This window comes from Thunnus thynnus, chromosome 3, assembly GCF_963924715.1.
Source record: "Thunnus thynnus chromosome 3, fThuThy2.1, whole genome shotgun sequence".
NCBI lineage: Eukaryota > Metazoa > Chordata > Actinopteri > Scombriformes > Scombridae > Thunnus > Thunnus thynnus.
Window position 1 is genome coordinate 34,593,582 of NC_089519.1, and position 19,241 is coordinate 34,612,822.

The window sequence follows — 19,241 nt, forward strand, 5'->3', positions numbered from 1 at the left end:
AGGTAAGAATATGATTATATTTTCATTTGAAGACAAAATGTGAAGTCTTACATGTGTTTTTGATAAATGTAAAACTTAAATTTGCCGAAACTTTGTTGTCATTGATGTTGAAGAGCCTGTATTGTGAGTCTGTGTAATTTCCCTCCAACTTAGTTTCGTTGATTGATGAAGGTTAATACTGGGTTTGCTAAAAAGAGATATATATTTATATATAGACCGTGCAGTGGGGTTAAAATCCTTAAATTCATATATAAAATAAGAGTTCTTTCTTTTTCATTGCGAAAGTTTTAAACAAGTTTCTCAAATTTTGTGGCATTTTATTTTCCACAGTACTGTAGAAAACTTGTTCGTGGGTCTTGTAAAAACACAGGTTTTTTTTTTTGATAATGAAGTTTCTCACTGCAGGTCACAGTGAGTGGTGCTCATCCCTTCACATAGATCAAAATACGAAGACAATGAGGAAAGTAAAAGAAACGTATACAAGTTTATACAGTAAATGAACCGAATAGAGACTATAATATACTATTTGCTGAGTATACACTGTTCGATTATGTTAATATGCTATATTATAGTACACTGTCACACTGTACATTAGTGCAAGCTGGTTGATATTACTGAGGTAGTAAGGAGAGTAAATAAAAAGCTTATGCCAAACTTCTTTCACTTTAATGGTGAAAAGGATCTTTAGGTTTTAAGGGGAAAGTTCATGGAAACATAACTAATGATATTTAGCGGCTGATTCTCCGTTTTTGCATCATTTACACTTGTACAAAATTGTTAGACATAGTAGCAAAAACATTTAAATAAGCAAAATAATGGTTTCACACATTTGAAAGTGAGTTTAAACGGCGTTTAGACTTCTGCTGTGATGCTCAACACTTTTCACAAGTGTAAGTGGTGAAAAAAAAATGGAGAACCTCCCGCTAAATGCCATTACCTCTGTTTCCCTGAACTGTCCCTTTAACCCGAAACGTCATTTCCTGTTATGTTGTGTTTTGACTTTTCCCGCGGATTGCAGTCGGTCAGCCACGGTGGGAAGTTTGTCTCGGTCTTTGCGGAAGACTCGTTTTAAAGCATTAATATCATCGTCAGGTTAATATATCATCATAATGACGGTCGGTAGTTTAACTCCGGGCTTTGCCGTGATGATGAAGAGGACGCTTGTGTCCTTGGTGTTGATTTTACGGGGTATTGAAACAGGTAAGTTGAAATGACGCCAACTGACGTCGCTGTTTTTAAAGTTAATAACTAAAGCTGTCAGCATCAGGTTTGTAACATCGCTATAACGTTGTTAGATAACGCGGTTTATGTCTGTTAAACAAGTATATGTCATTGTTAAAAAATATTACGCTAATGCTAGCACGTGAGTCCGTGCATGAAGTCGATAGCTTCATTTATATGAAGTTATTTTGCTTAAAACACGGACTTTTTATGCTTTAATCTGAGAATGACGGTTTTCTTTGAATGTCCCAAACGTCAGGAGGACATTTAGGTCTTTGCAGAAGTTTTAAACTGGAGTTATAATATATTTATGACCCAAACAAACCACAACATGGCGGCGTGGACTATGTTAAATGGTTTCATTACATCATCAGGATATTTGATATGATGTAGGCCTAAGTAGTGTTTTGTTATTGAACTCTGTAATGATGCGGGTTTTTTTTTTACGGTGGCACATTTCTTTTATACAAATTTGTGTGCATTTTGTGCATAAATGAAATATAGACTGATTCGAATAATTGAATGAGTGAATAATAGGCGCTGATTTATTTTAAATATCAAATAACATTAATAATAAGCAGCCACTACTAGAATAATCTGCCTATTGAGCACTTATTACCTAACCTGTAAGATAAGACTTAAAGCAAACCAAACTTGCAGTCATGAGTAATCATACTAACTCATCTCTGCCTTTTACACACACTCATTGTTTTTATATATCTCTGTTATTCTGTAATTGTATTGTATTGTAGTACTTGTTGAAGCGTTGTATTGATGACATCCAGGCACTAATTTGTAATAAGCTGCTCAGGGACTACAGATGATAATAAGCTCATTAGATACTTCCAGCACATTTACATTGATGTGAAACTGAAATATTGATTAATGTGAGCTGTCCCTGCTAAGTAAATACATGAATAAATATAGAGGGAAGACACAAATCAAAGTGTTTAACATTAATGAAATAAGTACAGTGCAAACAAAAAGTACATTTTAAAAAAGATGAATGTTTAATATTTTTGAGATGTTGTCAGAGAGGCCCGTATGAATGAATACTTATTGTATTGTAGGTTTTCTTTACTGATGGTGGGCAGACTTTTCTCATACATACATTTGTCAACAAAAACATACATTTCCTACAGACTTCACATGATGTGTTTACTATATTTTAAAGGTGTATTGTATATTATATGATGTTCACCTTCCCTAATTGTGTTAGTTTGTTAATTTAGAGGAAAATAAGTTTTGTCCTGCTGAGTGTTTTTTATGTTGGCTGTTTTCATTTGTGTACACAGAACATGAATATATGTAATACCTTCATCTGATATGGATCCAAATTGAAATGTATCAATATAGCTGTCAATCAGTAATGCTAAAATGTAGATTTACCAACGAGTAAGTATGGCTGTAACTAACGGATATTTTCATTATCTAGTAATCTGTTGATAACTGATTCGTTGTTTGGTCCAGAAAATGGTGAAAAATGTCGATTGCTGTTTCCCAAAGCACGATGTAACGTCCTCAAATGTCTCCGTTTCCCAAAACCCAAAGATGTTCAGTTTACTGTCATCGAGGACTAAAGAAACCAGACAATATTCACATTTGAGAAGCTGAAATCAGAGAATTTGGACATTTTTTTTTCTCTTAAAAATTGATTCCAAACAATTAATCGATTATGGCAATTCCTTTAATAGTTGACAACTAATCGATTATTGACTTAAGTGTTTAAAAAGAAATGACTGTCCTTTCTTTCCACAGGAGCATCTCCTCTTTGCCCAGAGCAGATCATAAATGCTGTAGTTGGTGAGGATGTGGATCTGCTGTGTCCCCTGGTTCTCCAGAGTGAGGCTCCTTCTGCTGCAAAGTGGAGTAAAGGCGACCCCAACAATGAAGTCACTATCAGTGGACTTCATTTGGACCACGCTGGTGACCGGGATCACAGCACAACTCGCTTCTATGAAGACCAGAGCAGAGGGATCCTTCGGCTGCTCTCAGTACAGCTGTCTGATAGCGAAACATACATGTGCTCTGTTCCCGGTCAGAAAGCCAGATGTATTATTCAGCTCAGTGTTGGTAAGCTCTTGAAGCTAACGCTACTTTACTTTACTTTAAATACAAATGTCCATCACAAGGACGTTTTTTGCAATTTTCTGACATTTTACAGACCACATGAAAAAATGATTAACTGAGAAAATAATTGTTGGTTGCAGACGTAGTTATGTTATGAGATTTACACAGGTAGTATTTAGAGACGTGTTCTATTTTATTGCATTATGACCTGTATGGACTTGTGCCCACTAGAGCTGCATATTAGGTGATCGATATTAATCGCCAAGTATTTTGATAATTAATAAGTTGTTTGAGCCAATGGGCTTCATTCATTAATAAATGAATGAATTAGTTAATAACAAACTTCCACGTGTGCACATGTAGAAAACTGATTAGAAGGTTTAAATTAAAAATCATCATCTAATGTATTAAATTGCTGTGAAATTAGGTGGAGCAGCACAAGTATTTGAAAAATTGTGGCATTGTTGGATTTAAAAACACCATTCAAAAGTAATCCAAGTTATTGTTGCATATCTAATTATAATGTTTCTTTCCAGATCAGGTCATAGAGGCAGAAGAAGGTGACGACGTCTCGTTAGAGTGTCAACAAGATGCCGAAGTCAGTTTGGAGGATTCACTAGTGGAGTGGAGTAAAGACAGCCGCACGAATCTTGTCCATGTTTATAGACATGGACGAGACTATCTTAATGACCAGAAGGAAGAGTTCAAAGGCAGGACAACCCTCTTCCATGAAGGATTGAGCCGAGGAAACGTCACCCTGCAGCTCCGCTCTGTGCGTCTGTCTGATAGTGGAAGATTCAGGTGCTATGTGAAAAAACTGGACCTCTATCGTTATATTATCCTCAAAGTCGGTAAGCAAGCTGAGATTAAATCCATATTGTATATAAGAAATTTGTTCCCAAATAAGATGTGAATTGGACAACTAGTTTTACAAATTCTGTCATTTCTGTCTCATCTGAAACAGTGCAGAAAGGCCAGAACAACCCAACACAAGATTTCAGTTCAACTCCACTTCCAGTGGAGACAACAACTGAACCAAATGATCCTGGTAAATATCTTTATTATTAAAATATTCTCAGAGAACTGAAGTGCAGTTTCTTTGGCAGCCTTTACCTTGATTGTGGGAGTTTTTTGAAGATGGGAAGCTTAGGTGTGGGATCACAATTTTTGAAGTTCCCTTTCACTGCTGCAGAGGGCGACGGTGTGAAGAAAGGTTCAGCTTTAAAGGACAGGTTCACATTTTTTCAAGTGTGCCTTGAATCAACAGTCAGGAGCCCAAATGAACATTGAAACATGTTTTTCTTGCTGTAATCATTCCTCCTCTTCATACTGACCATTAGAAGATCCCTTCATAATGTACTTACAATGGAAGTGATGGGGGACAAAATCCACAGTCCTCCTTCTGTGCAAAAATGCTAAAAAGACTGTAAATGTGTCAGATATCCACTTGATATGACTAACTCAGACTGCTGAAGCCTCATATAAGCTTCACATCAACTTTTAAATGACTGTGTGGACACACTGTGGATTTTGGCCTCCATCACTTACATTGAAAGCACAATCTTTTAACAGCCAATATAAACAGGAGGAAAAACCTCTTTCAGTGATCATAAGAGCATCTGACGGCTGTTTGTGAGCCCATCCTTTAAAAAAAAAAAATACTCCACAGATTCATTTATCTGATCCTGAACGAAGGGGAAGAAGCTGCTGTTGCACAGTTGAGATTTAAGGATGTTTCAGACGAGATCGTGTCTAAGTTTCCTCACAGAGTATCTGGAGGCGGCTAGCTTAGCTGTAGCACACTTCCAGCGTCCTGCTTTGCTCGTCATCTGGCTGCGATGCAAACCCCGACTACAGAAGTGAAGTTTGCACTCAGCGTAGCGCTGGGCGGCGGCAGCCTGGTGATAAAGCTTCCTGCATATCTGATTTGACTTTCAGGTGTGACGTAGTAACGAGTTGAACATCAACACCGCTCGCTCTTGAGCTGCGAATTTCTAAATTTTAAATAACTTAAAAAGACCAAGGAGAGAGAGATTTTAGAGCACAGGAGACCTCACCATCACCCTAATCCATCATTTTTATTGTTTTACACCATAGCAGCTCTTTAAATATTAATTGTTGTGTTGTTGATACATTATGTCTTTCTGATTTTCTTTTCAGATGGTGGAAGGAGTCACCTTCTCATCATTATTGCTGCTGTCGGCTTCATCATTTGTATTGGTTTACTACTGCTGATGAAATGTGGAAGTAAGTCAGAAATTTCATTTAATTTAAAATGTTTATCTGTGATACGGCTGCAAATATTGATTCATCTCAATCAATTAATTGTCTGGTTCATAAAACATCAGAAAACAGTGAAAAGAAACGTCCAGAGCTCAATTAGCTGCCAACTATTATATTTTTTGGTTTCTTTCCTCCTTTATGACAGTAAACTGAGTATCTTTGGGTTGTGGATAAAACCAAACATTTGAGGACGTCATCTTAGGTTTTAGGAAGCAGATCAGCAGTCAGAGTCTTATTATAAATAGATTTGAGTGACACCTTTATTCCATCTACAGGATGTTTTAGAGGTTCACAAACTGTTAGATGGAGTTTGACAGTGAAGCCACGAGTCCAAAACATCCTCCTTTGAGTCATAACTCAGTCAAATCTGAACACACAGACATAATTAACATATTTCTAGTTTCAGTGTGACTTGCATGTTCGAGGATATTATTATCTCTGATGTGAATGTCCAGTAAACCTCCATAAATCTGCTTAGAAATCATAAAAACGCTTCAGAACTGGCCTGAGAATCTTTCAGTTAAAGTTTTCTTCAGTATTAAAGTAGTTGTCTGTATATCTGTGGCTACACTGAAAACAGGAGCTGCTAATAGCTAATTCTGTACATTTTTAATGGCGCCAAAAAGGAAAAAAAAAAATGAGGCTCAAGTTGTAGCTGGCAGCTAACTCACTGAATCCATCCACATCCCCAGAGGAGTATGGGAACTGTAGTTTCAAAACTGAGAGTATAATTATCCCCGAAAGAACACAGGAGACATCACTGATGTGCATTTCCAATAAACCTCCATAAATCTGCTTAGAAATCATAGAAAATAAACATTTTTCACCGTTTTTTGACATTTTATAAACACAAAAACTAATTGATTAATTGATAAAATAATCATTAGTTGCAGCCCTACGTTCACTGCTTCACTAAAACAGTTTGAGATGTGTATTTGTGTGTCTATGCTAACGTCCTGAAACCGTCACTCACTGGTTTCCATGTTCTCACAGAGAAATGTTGGAAGGAGCTCAGAGGAAGAAGGAAGCAAACAGCAGAGATGACGACAAGCGGCTCCGAAACGGAAAAGCTGAACACCCTGAGCGACGGAAACGGAGACGAGGACCCGAACGTCATGAGAGACGAGCAAAATATCAACGATCCTGTCTGCTCTTCTAATTCATCAGAGGGGGGAGGGGAGGGGAGGGGCGGATTGATGGATGTAGTCGAGTCATTTCATCTGCAGAACTCTGTCTGTAGAACAAATCATGTATAAACTGGCGAACTTAATTTAATTCTGTGCAATATTATGTCTTTAAATCAGTGTTTTCATGTTCTTCCTTTGCTTTGTGGAAATGTTTATTCTATTTTCGTGGTCTTGTTTTATGTGTGTTTTATCTTTTACACTTTATATTCCATTTATAGCACTTTTTCCTTTCTATTTATTCACTTGTGCATTATATAAAATCATTTGGTTGTTGACACAGCAGATTAAATCCACATTACGGGTTTTATAATGTTCTTTATATGTGGATAACAGTTATCCAGATTACAATGTCTATGACTTGACATGAGTTTGGAGTTTGTTTTTTTTTTGGTTCCTTGAAGCTGGTTTAAACTTAATTAGAAGCTGTTGTCATAGCAACGAATCCCTAAACCCAAACCTGCTACAGTGCAGTTTATTGACAGTCAGCTGATCATGACCAAGATGTTTTAGGGTGAACTTGTTTTCAGATAGTATCGCTCCTGTAAGTCAGAATGTTTTAGATGAGTTAATGCTCAGAGTATCCCAAACTAAATTTAAATTCCTTTTTAGTGAACTTTCAATTTAGTTCTATATATTTTATTGTGTATAAATAAACTCTTTATTTAAAGTATTATTAATTGAGATAAGTACACTGATAGAGCTGAACAATTTCCTAGATTCATAATCAATTATTTCATTATAAAAAAAGAAAGTTAGACATTTGTATGACATAATTTGACTTTTAAACACTAAAATATATTAAATGATTAACAGCACAACTCATTTTGCTGATGTGTATGTAACTAAGGTCTCCCTCTTTATTTGGTGAACTCATCCTTTAAATTCCTCCTCCACTCAAATATGTGTTTCTCTTTTTGTTCCTACAGTTGAATGTTTGAGCTTCTCTGATTTTTAACACGTGTACCTGCGAACGATGATTTGTGACATCACGACTAGTTTGAAGCCAATCCTGGTTCAATATTCAGCTTCAACAAGTGTGATGTGGAAAGTTGAAGCCTTCAGTGCACAAACACTTAGAATTGACTTTACAGTGAAGTAGGAGACATGTTGTGTCCAAGAAGTTCAACTTCTGATATTAAATATATTTTTGCAGATTCACAATTAACAAAGGAGAAGGAAGAGATGGTAATTATACTTTTTTGTATAAAAACCATATCAGACACATTATTGTTACAAGCAGAGTATTTTTATTTGTCTTCTAACATGTCTGGAGGGGATCTTAAAGGATTTCAAATATGTGAGATGTACTTTCAGCACCGGCTACAACATTAAAACACTTTTCTTAACACAAGTACAAATTTAGGGAACAGGACATTTAAATATAAAGGAAAATCTTTCTTTATGTTAGTAATGGGAACTGCATATAATGAGCCAGGATAAAAGATTGATTACAATGAGACTGCAGCCTGTAGGCACTGGTGGGATGCTTTGCTGGGTTTGTGATCCTATTAGAAGTACTCGATCAGGTCGTGGTGGCTCTTTGCTGCATATCGCTCAGCTCCAGGTCTCCAGGTCAGTTACAGTGATTGTCTTTGGTCACCAGGGGGCAGCAGACACAAGCTGATATTCTCTCTTTCAGAGTTAACATGGTTGTTTATTCACAAATCCAGCAAACACAGAGCAACATTAGTATTTATTTGGACTCATGACCAATATTGACTCTGTTTTTAGCATTCAGACATTAGATATATAGATAGATATCTATATATATATAGATAGATAGATAGATAGACATTCAAACATTAAGTATGTCTGTCTTCACTGTCAAAGGAGTCCTCTCCTCTTACACAGAGGTGTGTTAATAATGCAACTTGGAAAAAAAGTTCATATTAATGTTTTCTTTTCTACTCTTTTTTATTATTCTGTCTTCATCCAGTGTAGGAGATAATCATACTCTCAGTTCTGGAACTCAGGTTCCCATGATGCTTTGGGGGATGTGAACAGGAAGTATGCCGTTGCAATTTGAGGCAGTTTTTTCTTTTAGCCTATATTTGTTTACACTTTGGCAAATTAACGCCATTAAAAATATGCCGAATTATCTATTATCAGCTGCTGTTTGCAGTGTAGTCGTGTGTACAGACAACCATGACTAGATGACTTTATACTGACTTTTTTACTATTTCTAAGCAGATTTACGGAGGTTTATTGGAAATGCACAACAGGAATAATAATATCTTCGAAAGTGTAAGTCACACTGAATCCAAAAATGATGTAAATTATGTTTGTGTGTTCAGATGAGTTATGACTGTCAAACTCTCTCTCACAGCTTGTAAACCTCTAAAACATCCTGCAGTGTTTCACAAATCTATAAGATTCATCTAAAACACGTGTATCATGTCTGCGTGTTCAGATTTATATGATCAATAAAGTTGAATGTAATGTTATTAAATGAATATGTAGTGATATGAACCAGTGTAAGTGATAGATGGAAACCGCTGCCAAAAAAAAAGGCGCGAAATACAGAGGAAGAGGCGGAGCATCGGGCCATGAGGCTGGGGAGGGGTTGACAGTATCCAACATGTGGATTGTCCTCAAAGTTTCTAAAAAACAGGTAAGAATGTGATTATATTTTCATTTCAAGACAAAATGTGAAATCTTAGATGTGTTTTTAACAAATGTAAAACTTTAATTTGCCAAAACTTTGTAGTTATTGATGTTGAAGAGGCTGTATTGTGTATCTGTGTAATTTCCCTCCAACTTAGATTCATTGATGACTGATCCATAATACTGAGCTGTTAAAAAATAACAATGAGTGTTGCTCATCAGTCATTATATATTATTATTTACATTTAGTTATCATTTTGCAGGCAGGATCAAATGCACAAACACTGTACTTGAGCCTTTCTTGGTGGTTTAACTGGAGAGCTGAGTGAGACTTTCACTTCTATTTCATCAACGCTCTACAGTTTGAAATCTACAGACATCCTGAAACTGTGCCCCATTAATTGTGGTTTTGTTGTGTCACTAAAAGAGTGTGGCAAGAGGTTTCTAAGTTTATTAATGAGAAATGTATGCTTCAGTGCATGAACATGTACTGTTTGGGTTTCTAAGTTATAACTGAAAAAACGAGAAACAAGTTTCAAGCTTCAAGTAAAAGTAGTTAATGAGTGTGTTTAAAGTCTGTTCTGTTTGATGTATTTCAAATGCACCTCATGTTCATTCATGTACTCGTAGAGAGGAAAAAAAAACTTGGCCATGTTGGGTGGACTTTCTAAATCAGGAAACGAACCATCTGCAGTTTTTTTTCCCCTGTCAGACTTTATTAAACAAGTCACATATTACAAAACAACATAACTTCAAACCAGGGGACACAGATATGATGTATCAACACAGATCTTTCAGAAACGTTGTAAATAAAAGCACAGTTTTCATAGATTTAACATCTTTTGAAAACTTAATAGAGTCAAAGTGTCTCTTCAGTTCAATTTAAAGACAAGCAGGAGGGGCCTCGACTTATTGAATTTACACTTATGTATGTAAGATCTAGCAAAAAAGAAAATAAGATTTATTTTAAAAAATTCTTCTTCCTTTTTGATCATCTAAAACATCAAAGAAAATGTCTTTAAAAGAAAAACAAACGTCGCTGAAAAAATACATTTAAATAAAGTCGAGAACCTCAGACCACAATTTCACAGTGTGGATGCAAAACCAGAACAGATTCACAGGTGTGTCAGTGCTGGATTCACAAAAGACACAACAGGTGTCAAAGTCCTTTTTGTATATAAGAAGAAATGACGTAGCTGAATCTATGGAGAAGTCTGAAAGGGACTTCTCACCTTTTGTTAGTGATATTTGAAGGTTAAAGTCCGGACTTTCTTCCAAGGATATTTTCCAAAACACCGTCCCAGTATGAAACTACAGCAGGAACTGTGACAATATCACGTTGAAAAGGAACTCTGATCTTCTGGTTTTGCGGCAACAAGCTGAAAAACAGATTTTATGCACGGCAGACTCACAAAAGTCGGGATAAACAACGGGAAAATTAAAATTGATGTCTCTTAGCAACATAACAACTCGAGAGGGAATGACATCGAAAACAGTAGAGAACTCTTAGACCAGTGGTTCCCAACCTGGGGGTCCAGACCCCCACAAGAGGTTGCTGGATCAATCAAAGGGGTCCTGAGGTGATAGGACAGGTTGGATTCAGAAAAAAAAAAAAAAAAATTGATATGTAACTTAACAAAAGTTGTGCTTTGTTTCTTGTGGATTAGCCTACTGTATTTTAAAAGTTATCCAAATAAAACAAAGTCCTCTTTCTAGAGCTGCAAGGTTAGTCAATTAATCAATTATTTGATCGACAGAAGATTAATCAGCAACTATTTTGATATTTGAATAATAATTGTAGACATTTTTATAAGCAAAAATGAAAAATAAGCTGGTTTTAGCTTCTCAAATATGATAATGTATTGCTTTTCTGTGTTGAACATGATAAACTGAATATCTTTAGGTTTTGGACTGTTGCTTTAATTAATAAATCAAGACAATAATCTGTAACTTAACTAGACAACATGTGTGGAGGGGTCCCACGTTGACTTTATTTTAAAGGGTCATAGGCCCAAAAGGTTGGTAACCACAGTTTTAGACCATGCAGAGTGTGATGTCTGTATGTTGTTTAGAGATTTGTATGTTCTATATTTTACTCCCTCATTCATAGATTGAATTGCTGTCTCATGAATGACTCCTCCTGAGGCCCAGACTGGCCACTAGGAGCACTTAGACAAACCCTGCTGCCCTGCTGCCCTGTTGCCTGGGATGTCAGGGTGTCATTAAGATAAATCATAGCAACAACAACATGGGGCAACCACATTCATTCACTACTGTAGGCATGCAGCCCCTCCCTTCCATTGCTCTTGACTCGATAAGAAAAGAGGATCCATAGATCCATGGCTATTGTAACACCTTAATGATCCAACACATGTAGCCTTCTGTGTCAACATCATCGCCTGGAAACTTTACAGTCTGTGCGCCAAACACGGTGATACAGCATTTCCCCCAAACATTATAACACATAAGCACAGAGCCTGAGCGTTTTTTACAGCACCTAACCCGACTGAACAAACAAAAACTATGCTGAGAAGTTGCTAACAGCTTCTCTGTCCTCTCCTCTACGCTCTGTGTTTGAGCGAGGGCTCCTCTCTCTCTCTCACATACACACATGTAGAAAAGCAACATTTTCACTTGCCCTGAAAAAAGATAAAGATAAAATTCTAACCATACACATCCCTGCAGCTTAGATTAGTGGCTTCACCCTGACTACAGGAGTCAGGCTCACAGTGTGCCATAAAATGTTTTATTTTTTAAATAAATATTGTAATAATGATTTAAAAATGTTATGAAAATGCATTTAGTCAAATAACATCAAGTTTCCTTTTTCCCTGCCTGCTCTTGCTGTGTTGGTGACTAAACTAGTTGTTTGGTAGTTGTGGTGTTTTTATTGGGAGATGAAATGACAGCACCTTCCTGATGTGCTTTGAAGGTTTAGCTGTGCAGAAACTTAATTGTGTAAGTAGCCTACATATGTGGAAGATCAAAAATAATCATGTAGATTTATGTCTCGGTCCGAATTCATTTGTGTTTGAGTCCGCATCCGGACCGGAGTCTGCTTATCGAGTAAGACTGGTCTATGAGGTGACGGCATGGATGGCCTGGGTAGACTGAACTCTGATAGGAGTCTGGCTGAGTCCCGCTCCTCCTCCGGCTCATTTATTACTCCTCCTCCGCCTCTTTTTAACTCCTCCTCCGCTGGTTTAACTCTGCAGCGGGGTTTTCCTAAACAGTGCTGGTGAAACACGCTAAGAAGCCACAAAGACGACCCGGCTGGTTAATATCTTAATAATGACAGTCGGTAGAGTAACTCCGGGCTTTGCATTGATGACGCTGATCTTTTTATTGTGCAACTTATCGTCTGCTGAAACGGGTAAGTGAACGCTAACTAACACCTGAGCTGTTAAAAGTTCATAATTAAAGAAGCTGTCAGCATTGATTGGTAATTGATTTCAGGTCTGTAACGTTGCTGTAATGTTGTTAGATAATGCGGACAAGCTCCTGCTAACGTGTAGAGCGTTTTTAGGAAGTTTATAGCTTAAGCAGTGCAAAATCGCCACTGTACTCTGCTGCTGCTAAGTGGCCATCTCTGTACGTCTGCAGACTTTCTCATTGGCAAAGCAACACGCTTGCATTTGAAAGCAACACGCTTGCATTTGAGTTGGCCCTACTACCATACACACACACAAACACACCCTGCTGGCGTGTTGCTTTCACTTGCATTTGGACACTGGGCTTTCACTCTTGTGAATTTCTAAAAAGCCACATCTTTTCATATATATATATATATATATATATATATATATATATATATATATATGAAAAGATATGGAAAAAAAAATAATGCATCTGGTGCTGTCAATACACCGTATATTAATCATCATACGACCAACTCTGTGGTCATGCAACCGCCTTGATGGCGTCACATATTATTAACATGCGATTCTTTCTCACCTTTCCATCCGTCCCATTACACGTGAACGCAGCACAAGAATCTAGGAATCGAGGTAGCGCTCAGATGAAGCACATTTAGTTTGTCTGACGGACGCAGGGAACAGATTGCGATCGTCGAAGCCTGATGCAGATCTCATGAAAACCTCTTACTTTGATTTGATAGTGAAGATGTTACTTATGGCGTTCCTGGGTGTTTTGCACTTTACTGTTATTGTCTCGGGTAAGTTTTCATTGTTCGCTTTACTTCATTAATAGATATGAGTCTGTTTCTCGTATTGAACATCCAGGCTGTCCGCAGGGCTGGACAACATTTACAACAGTCTTGAACAGGTTTTCTTTTCTTCCGTAGATAACATTAGTAATAACTTGATTTTGTATCACATTGGGCATCCTTACATTTCAGCATGTTCATTCACTTTTATTTCTTTTATAGTCGCTAGATGTGTTAATATCTAGCGATATGTGAATGTCTTTACAGCCGCTAGATATGATAATGAAGTGAAGATACGTATCTTCACTTCACTGTTGAATATGCATATTCCTTTAGGCTGTCCAGGCAGCTGGGAGTCACTTCACTCACTCCCAACAGTCATAACTGTCAACCGCGGTATCGCCACCTCATTAACATATCTTCACTTCACCGTTGAATATGCATATGCGGTTGACCGCACTCACTTCAACATATCTTCATTTCAACTGTGAAGTGAGTTCACTCTTTTCACAAGTGAACTGTGAGTGCACTAGCAACATATCTAGTGACTTTTTGGACAGATCGTAACTCGTCTCCTTGAAGGGAGTCACCAGTATTTCTCAGTGAATGGGCAGCAGCACGTTTAGTGGACCAATCATCAGCCAGACAGAGTCGTGAATAAGCTGTGAATGTGTGTATTTGTTGACTAATAATTGATCCACATTGTTTTTATTCTAAATGATTCAGCTTTACTAAGTTTTCGATTTGATTTTGTTTTGTCAAAATAGACGGAGTTAACAATAGTGAATTTATTCCAGTGCAAGATCATCTCTCTATTCATGATGCTTCAGTTAGAGTTGATACAACAGTCTGCATAAAACAGTTTTTAATATTAGAGGTGGATTCAGATGCACATAGAGGAGCTGCTTGAAAAAATAGCTAATGATATAGCTAGTTACAGTCAGTATAGTTTAACTTAATTTTCAAAAATCTTGCATGTATGTATATGCAATTACGGCACGACGTAAATTGACACGTTACATCATCAAGCGACTTATCCTGTATTGCGTCAGTGAGCCAGCAGTGGAGAAGGAGGTATTGAGCGGATCTCCGGCCTGACTTTTCTTAAACTATACTTTCATTGCGCCCTTTCTCCGAATTCAATGTGAATATCGGTTTCTAACATGTATGCGATGCTCTGGAGCGAGTTTGAACTGTGGATGTTACTTCAATCGCGACCGAGCTCCGACCTGATCGCTGAGCCCGACTCCAACTTCCTACAGGCCTCTGTGAGCGACCCTCTACACGGCCTGAATCAGAAATGGGCTGGTTTTATATAAAATAATCTGCAGACCTGTTGATCTACATGACGGAGTGATGTGTGTTCACTGTGGCTAACATAAGTCTAGCTGCTGGAAACAGCTGCTTAGCTCCAACAGACGCTACTGTCGCTCCAACTTTATCAGTCAGTTTAACTGGTACTGCCCCCTAAAATGCATTTATACTCAGAGCAGGGGAATGACGCTAATACAGTTCATCACTTTTGTGTTGATGTTGTTGTAAATGTGTAATTAGAGTCCTGCTGTCTGACACTTAGCTCTCAGTCTACATTAACCGAGCAGCTGCTCCCGTTCAAGATGCTAATTTAGCGTTAGCATTAGCTTCAGATAGCTAAACATCTGCCAAACAACAAGTCTGGAGTTTTCAAAACTTTATACTTCAGTCTCAACAGGAATGTTATAGTGAGCAGCTCGAGGAAAACTGACTGTTTTCTTCCTCGGAAGGCAGGGAGGTGCGTTTGTTTTAGTTTTTGCGGCCCTCACGGGCGGTCACCAAACACACCTGTAACTTCACCTGGTGGCACTGCAGCAAATCTACACATCTTCTGACAGTTACACAGCACGTCCCTCATCCTCTGCATTATCAGTTGATATATTCTTAATCTGTTAAAGTATTAACGGCAATTAACCGAGAATCGATTAACCATTGACATCCTGAGACAGTCAGCCCCAATATAACAATTTCAAGTGTTGTCTTAATCTTATGTGCATAATAATAATAATTAATTAATAAGAAAAATAAAACTATCTGAAAAGTTATGTAGATGGTTGATTATTTATTATTATTAAGAGTAAAAACAGAGAAGCTTTGCAAAAGAAAAAGTAAAAGTTTTGTTTCATAGATTGAAAATTGCTTTGAAATGACAAAAAGAGAAAACTGTAAAGAGAAAAACTGTTCAAAAGCATAATTTTTCCTTAAAACACTACCAGTCCAGAGTATTTAAACTTGATTGCACTGTTGCCTCACAGCAGGAAGGTTCTGGGTTCGAACCCACTGGCCAACTCGGGCCTTTCTGTGTGGAGCTTTCATGTTCTCCCCGTGCCTATGTGGGTTCTCTCCAGGTGCTTCAGCTTCCTTCCACAACTTGGAAAAATGCAGCGTCTTGCTGGATGATGTCGGGTTGCGTTGCGGCAAAAGTTGAGCCTGGTTCAACTTTTTGTTGGATGACCAGTGTGTTTTTTTTGACCAAGCCGTGTGTGGTGGCACCCTTGTTGTGTCATCGCATTGCTCCAATTCAAATGAAAAGGAGGGCTGCAGTTTTTCACGCACTCTAGTTTTCAGTCTTAACATGGCTTTATAGTCGGGATGGCAGCTGCCTGCACTCGCCCCCCTGATGATCCGTCTTCCAGAACAGACAGAAATGCAGTTGAAACCTGGAGTGTGTAGGCCTAATGCAATAATAAACAAAAAGCTTTTATTTAGATTTAAAACAATCCAAATGTCGTTATGTTTGTTTCCTCAGGAGAGTCTCGTCTCAATTGCCCAACTCAGCCAATAGAGGTAGCAGAAGGTGATAATGTCACTCTTCAGTGTCATCCGGACCCGCTGATCGACGTGTCTGCTTACACAGCAGATTGGAGGACAAACGGCGAGGTGGTCTACTCCTATCGTCACAGACGACACAACCATGATGCACAGACGAGGAGGTACAGAGGCAGGACGACTTTCAACCTTGACGGGCCGAGCAGAGGAGACCTGACACTGCAGATCTCCTCAGCACAGCTGGATGACAGCGGACTGTACAGATGTTTTGTTCCAAAACTGGGGATCAGCTGTGATGTTAACGTCAGTGTTGGTGAGCAACCTGCATTCAATACTGAACAGATCATTTTAGGTTTTTTTATTTACGTACATAATGAAAAAGCAGAAAAGGTAGAATTCTGTCTTACATTTAAGACATTTTTTCATTTAAAAAAAGTACTTCAATAGTTTTGTATCTCATTTGAAACAGTACCAAAGGACCAACAGAACAGGACAAAGAGAGATGGTGACATCACTACATCTAGACCTCCAGTGGAAGATGTGACCAAGTCAGACCATCATGGTAAACGATTAATGATCAGAATGAAAAACAACATTTTGTTGTTGCCCTTTTTCTCAACTCAACTCTTTCTAATATTCCTTCAGATGCTGCAAAGACGAGGACTTACTATCCCACTGCTGCTACCATTGTTGGTTTCGTTATTGTTATTATTGGATTGCTGGTGAAAAGAGGAACAATCAGTAAGTTACAAACTTTTACATCATTTTATCACATTATGGTAATATGATGTTTATCATGTCATTTCTATCCAATCACATCTAAAAACAAACAGTTAAGTTTATATTTAAGTAAGTGAAGAGTTTGCAGTCATGTGATGCAGAACAATGATGCAAAGTTAATTGCTTTGAAAATAATTTTTTGTTATTTGCATACATTTACCATATTGTGGTGTGTGTATATATCATAAAATATGAGGCTCTACTACACATCACCTCACCAGTAAACATATACGTGCTTTTAAACGGCGTGAATTCAGTGTGTCACAAACTGGTTGTCATGTTCTCTCAGAGGATTGTTGGAGGAGGCTCAGACGACGGAGGGAGCAAGAGGCAGAGATGGCGCCAAAGGACGTTCAAAAGGAAAACCTGATGAACCGAGCAGCAGAAGAGGGTGAAGACCTGGACATCACTGTGAAAAACATCCAGCAAGAGGTGTAGTGATGGTCAGCAGATGATCTGATGCACTGAGAGAAACCATAATTAATCACCAGCTTTACCAAAGTGCTGTTAAAGAATCCATTAACTTCCTCATATGGACTAATTAAAGTGTTACACATTTCATCAATCATGATTTAATTTGACAACTTGGTTCAGAAGTATAGTTTGGTGAAAAGAGCTTTTTCTTGAATACCTGACAGTCAAATTCTCCACCTCTGACTCTTCTGAGATAATCTCTGAATTAGTCAAACATTGAAACTTGTAAAAAAAAAAAAAAGCAGAATGATTTTTAAATGGTGTCATCAGTTAATAACTGAAGAGAAAGAGGAAGAAATGTGGAAGGGAAACTTCTGTCAGTCAGATCTTTAAATCGCTGCCTGTATGTGATTTTTTTTGTTTTGTTTTTGTATGTGATATTTATTTTCATCCTTTAATTACTAACTTATTTCACTGTTCTGATTTTATTAACATACATATAGTGTTACTCTACTGGTAATAGAACTGTTATTTTAACTCTCTTTACTGGCTTCTATTGCAATACTGAATCAGATTCAATGTTCTTATATACTTGAAAGCACTTTAACTTTTCCTCAGTACAGTCCAGTTTGGTCTCTCAGGTTTTCTAAGTGTAACTAGAACAAGATCCAGATCAGATGAAAGTATTTATAGTAATATAAGTATTTGTAGTTGGTCTTGTTCTCTGAACCGTTGTGTCCATTTAAAACCAAACTGGAAACTGTTTTCTCTGGTGTCCGACGTCTTTTTGAGTGAATGTTTTTGTCTTTACTTTGTTTTCTTGTTGCGTTTTGATGTATTTTTATTAATTGTCTTGACTGTACTTTGTCTCACAATCACTGCCATTAATAAATGACTACTGTTTACCAATATTACTGTTGTTCTCATTATGTTTTCAGTCATTATTATTATTATTATAATTAAATGGTCTGTTTATTTTCTCTCTTCCCTCTAGAGTATCTAATGTACAGATTGTTCTGGTTTTATTTGTCATATCTGTGTCTGAGATTTCACTCACAGCATCTTCTGGGTTATTTGAATTAGTAAATAATGGTTACCAATTCAATCTAAATGTAAGATGTATTTAATAATCCTTGTGAGAGATGACTGTTGAAACTTCTCACAGTAAATAACGACACTCCTCATCTGTACAGACATATTTTCTCTTTGAGTCTTTCTGAAGGATATTTGGCTTTTCTCAACTAATCCCTCATTAAAAACTCTTTATCACAGAGTGTCACCTCAAATTCAATCTGCAGGACAGATGTTCACATTGTTCCATCAATCAGACATCACCATGGATACTGATAGATGTCTTGTGCTGTTTTCCTGTACTCCCCCCAAAATGAGCATCTGCTTTAGATTCTTACTAAAATCAGTATTAACTAAAAAAAAATGAGTACAAGCAAGTGAATTTAGTGACAGTTTTAAGTTTTCCCATCTGACTTCAAATGAATGAAATAAACTAAGAAAAACTGGGAATGAGCAACTGATAACAAAACAAGAAAAAAACAACAACAAACCCACTCACAACACACACGCACGCTCACACAATTAAAACGACTCGGCTAAAAGAGGACTGATCACAGACGATGATCATTAACAGCAGCTATAACTAAAGCAGCAGCTTTCTCGCAGCGTGGGCCACAATTACCACCGCTGGTCTCAAAACCTTC

General features: G+C 37.5%; 2 protein-coding genes across 6 annotated transcripts in view; both read left to right on the forward strand.

The window, feature by feature from the left end:
- The first annotated feature begins 923 nt into the window (after positions 1-923).
- Positions 924-19,241, forward strand: part of LOC137180225 (myelin-oligodendrocyte glycoprotein-like) — a 67,087-nt gene continuing 48,769 nt past the window's right edge. Inside the window, exons 1-6 of one of the 4 annotated variants that reach the window (XM_067585522.1) lie at positions 972-1,200; positions 2,980-3,294; positions 3,828-4,142; positions 4,256-4,339; positions 5,452-5,538; positions 6,568-7,660. In XM_067585522.1, coding sequence (XP_067441623.1) covers positions 1,110-1,200; positions 2,980-3,294; positions 3,828-4,142; positions 4,256-4,339; positions 5,452-5,538; positions 6,568-6,830 — 1,155 coding nt within the window. In that variant the 5' untranslated portion in view covers positions 972-1,109 and the 3' untranslated portion in view covers positions 6,831-7,660. Of the gene's footprint in view, positions 1,201-2,979; positions 3,295-3,827; positions 4,143-4,255; positions 4,340-5,451; positions 5,539-6,567; positions 7,661-19,241 lie in introns of those variants that run through there. The other 3 variants (XM_067585526.1, XM_067585525.1, XM_067585524.1) reach the window with 3 other exon arrangements.
- Positions 16,143-18,437, forward strand: LOC137180227 (butyrophilin-like protein 2). 2 transcript variants are annotated; one of them, XM_067585531.1, is made up of 5 exons: positions 16,144-16,645; positions 16,802-16,894; positions 16,978-17,073; positions 17,402-17,463; positions 17,495-18,437. In XM_067585531.1, exons 1-5 carry the CDS (start codon positions 16,297-16,299, stop codon positions 17,525-17,527), a joined length of 633 nt encoding a protein of 210 aa, XP_067441632.1. In that variant the 5' UTR covers positions 16,144-16,296; the 3' UTR covers positions 17,528-18,437. The 2 variants fall into 2 exon arrangements, with proteins under 2 accessions (XP_067441631.1, XP_067441632.1); XM_067585530.1 differs by having other exon boundaries at positions 16,143-16,645; positions 17,402-18,437.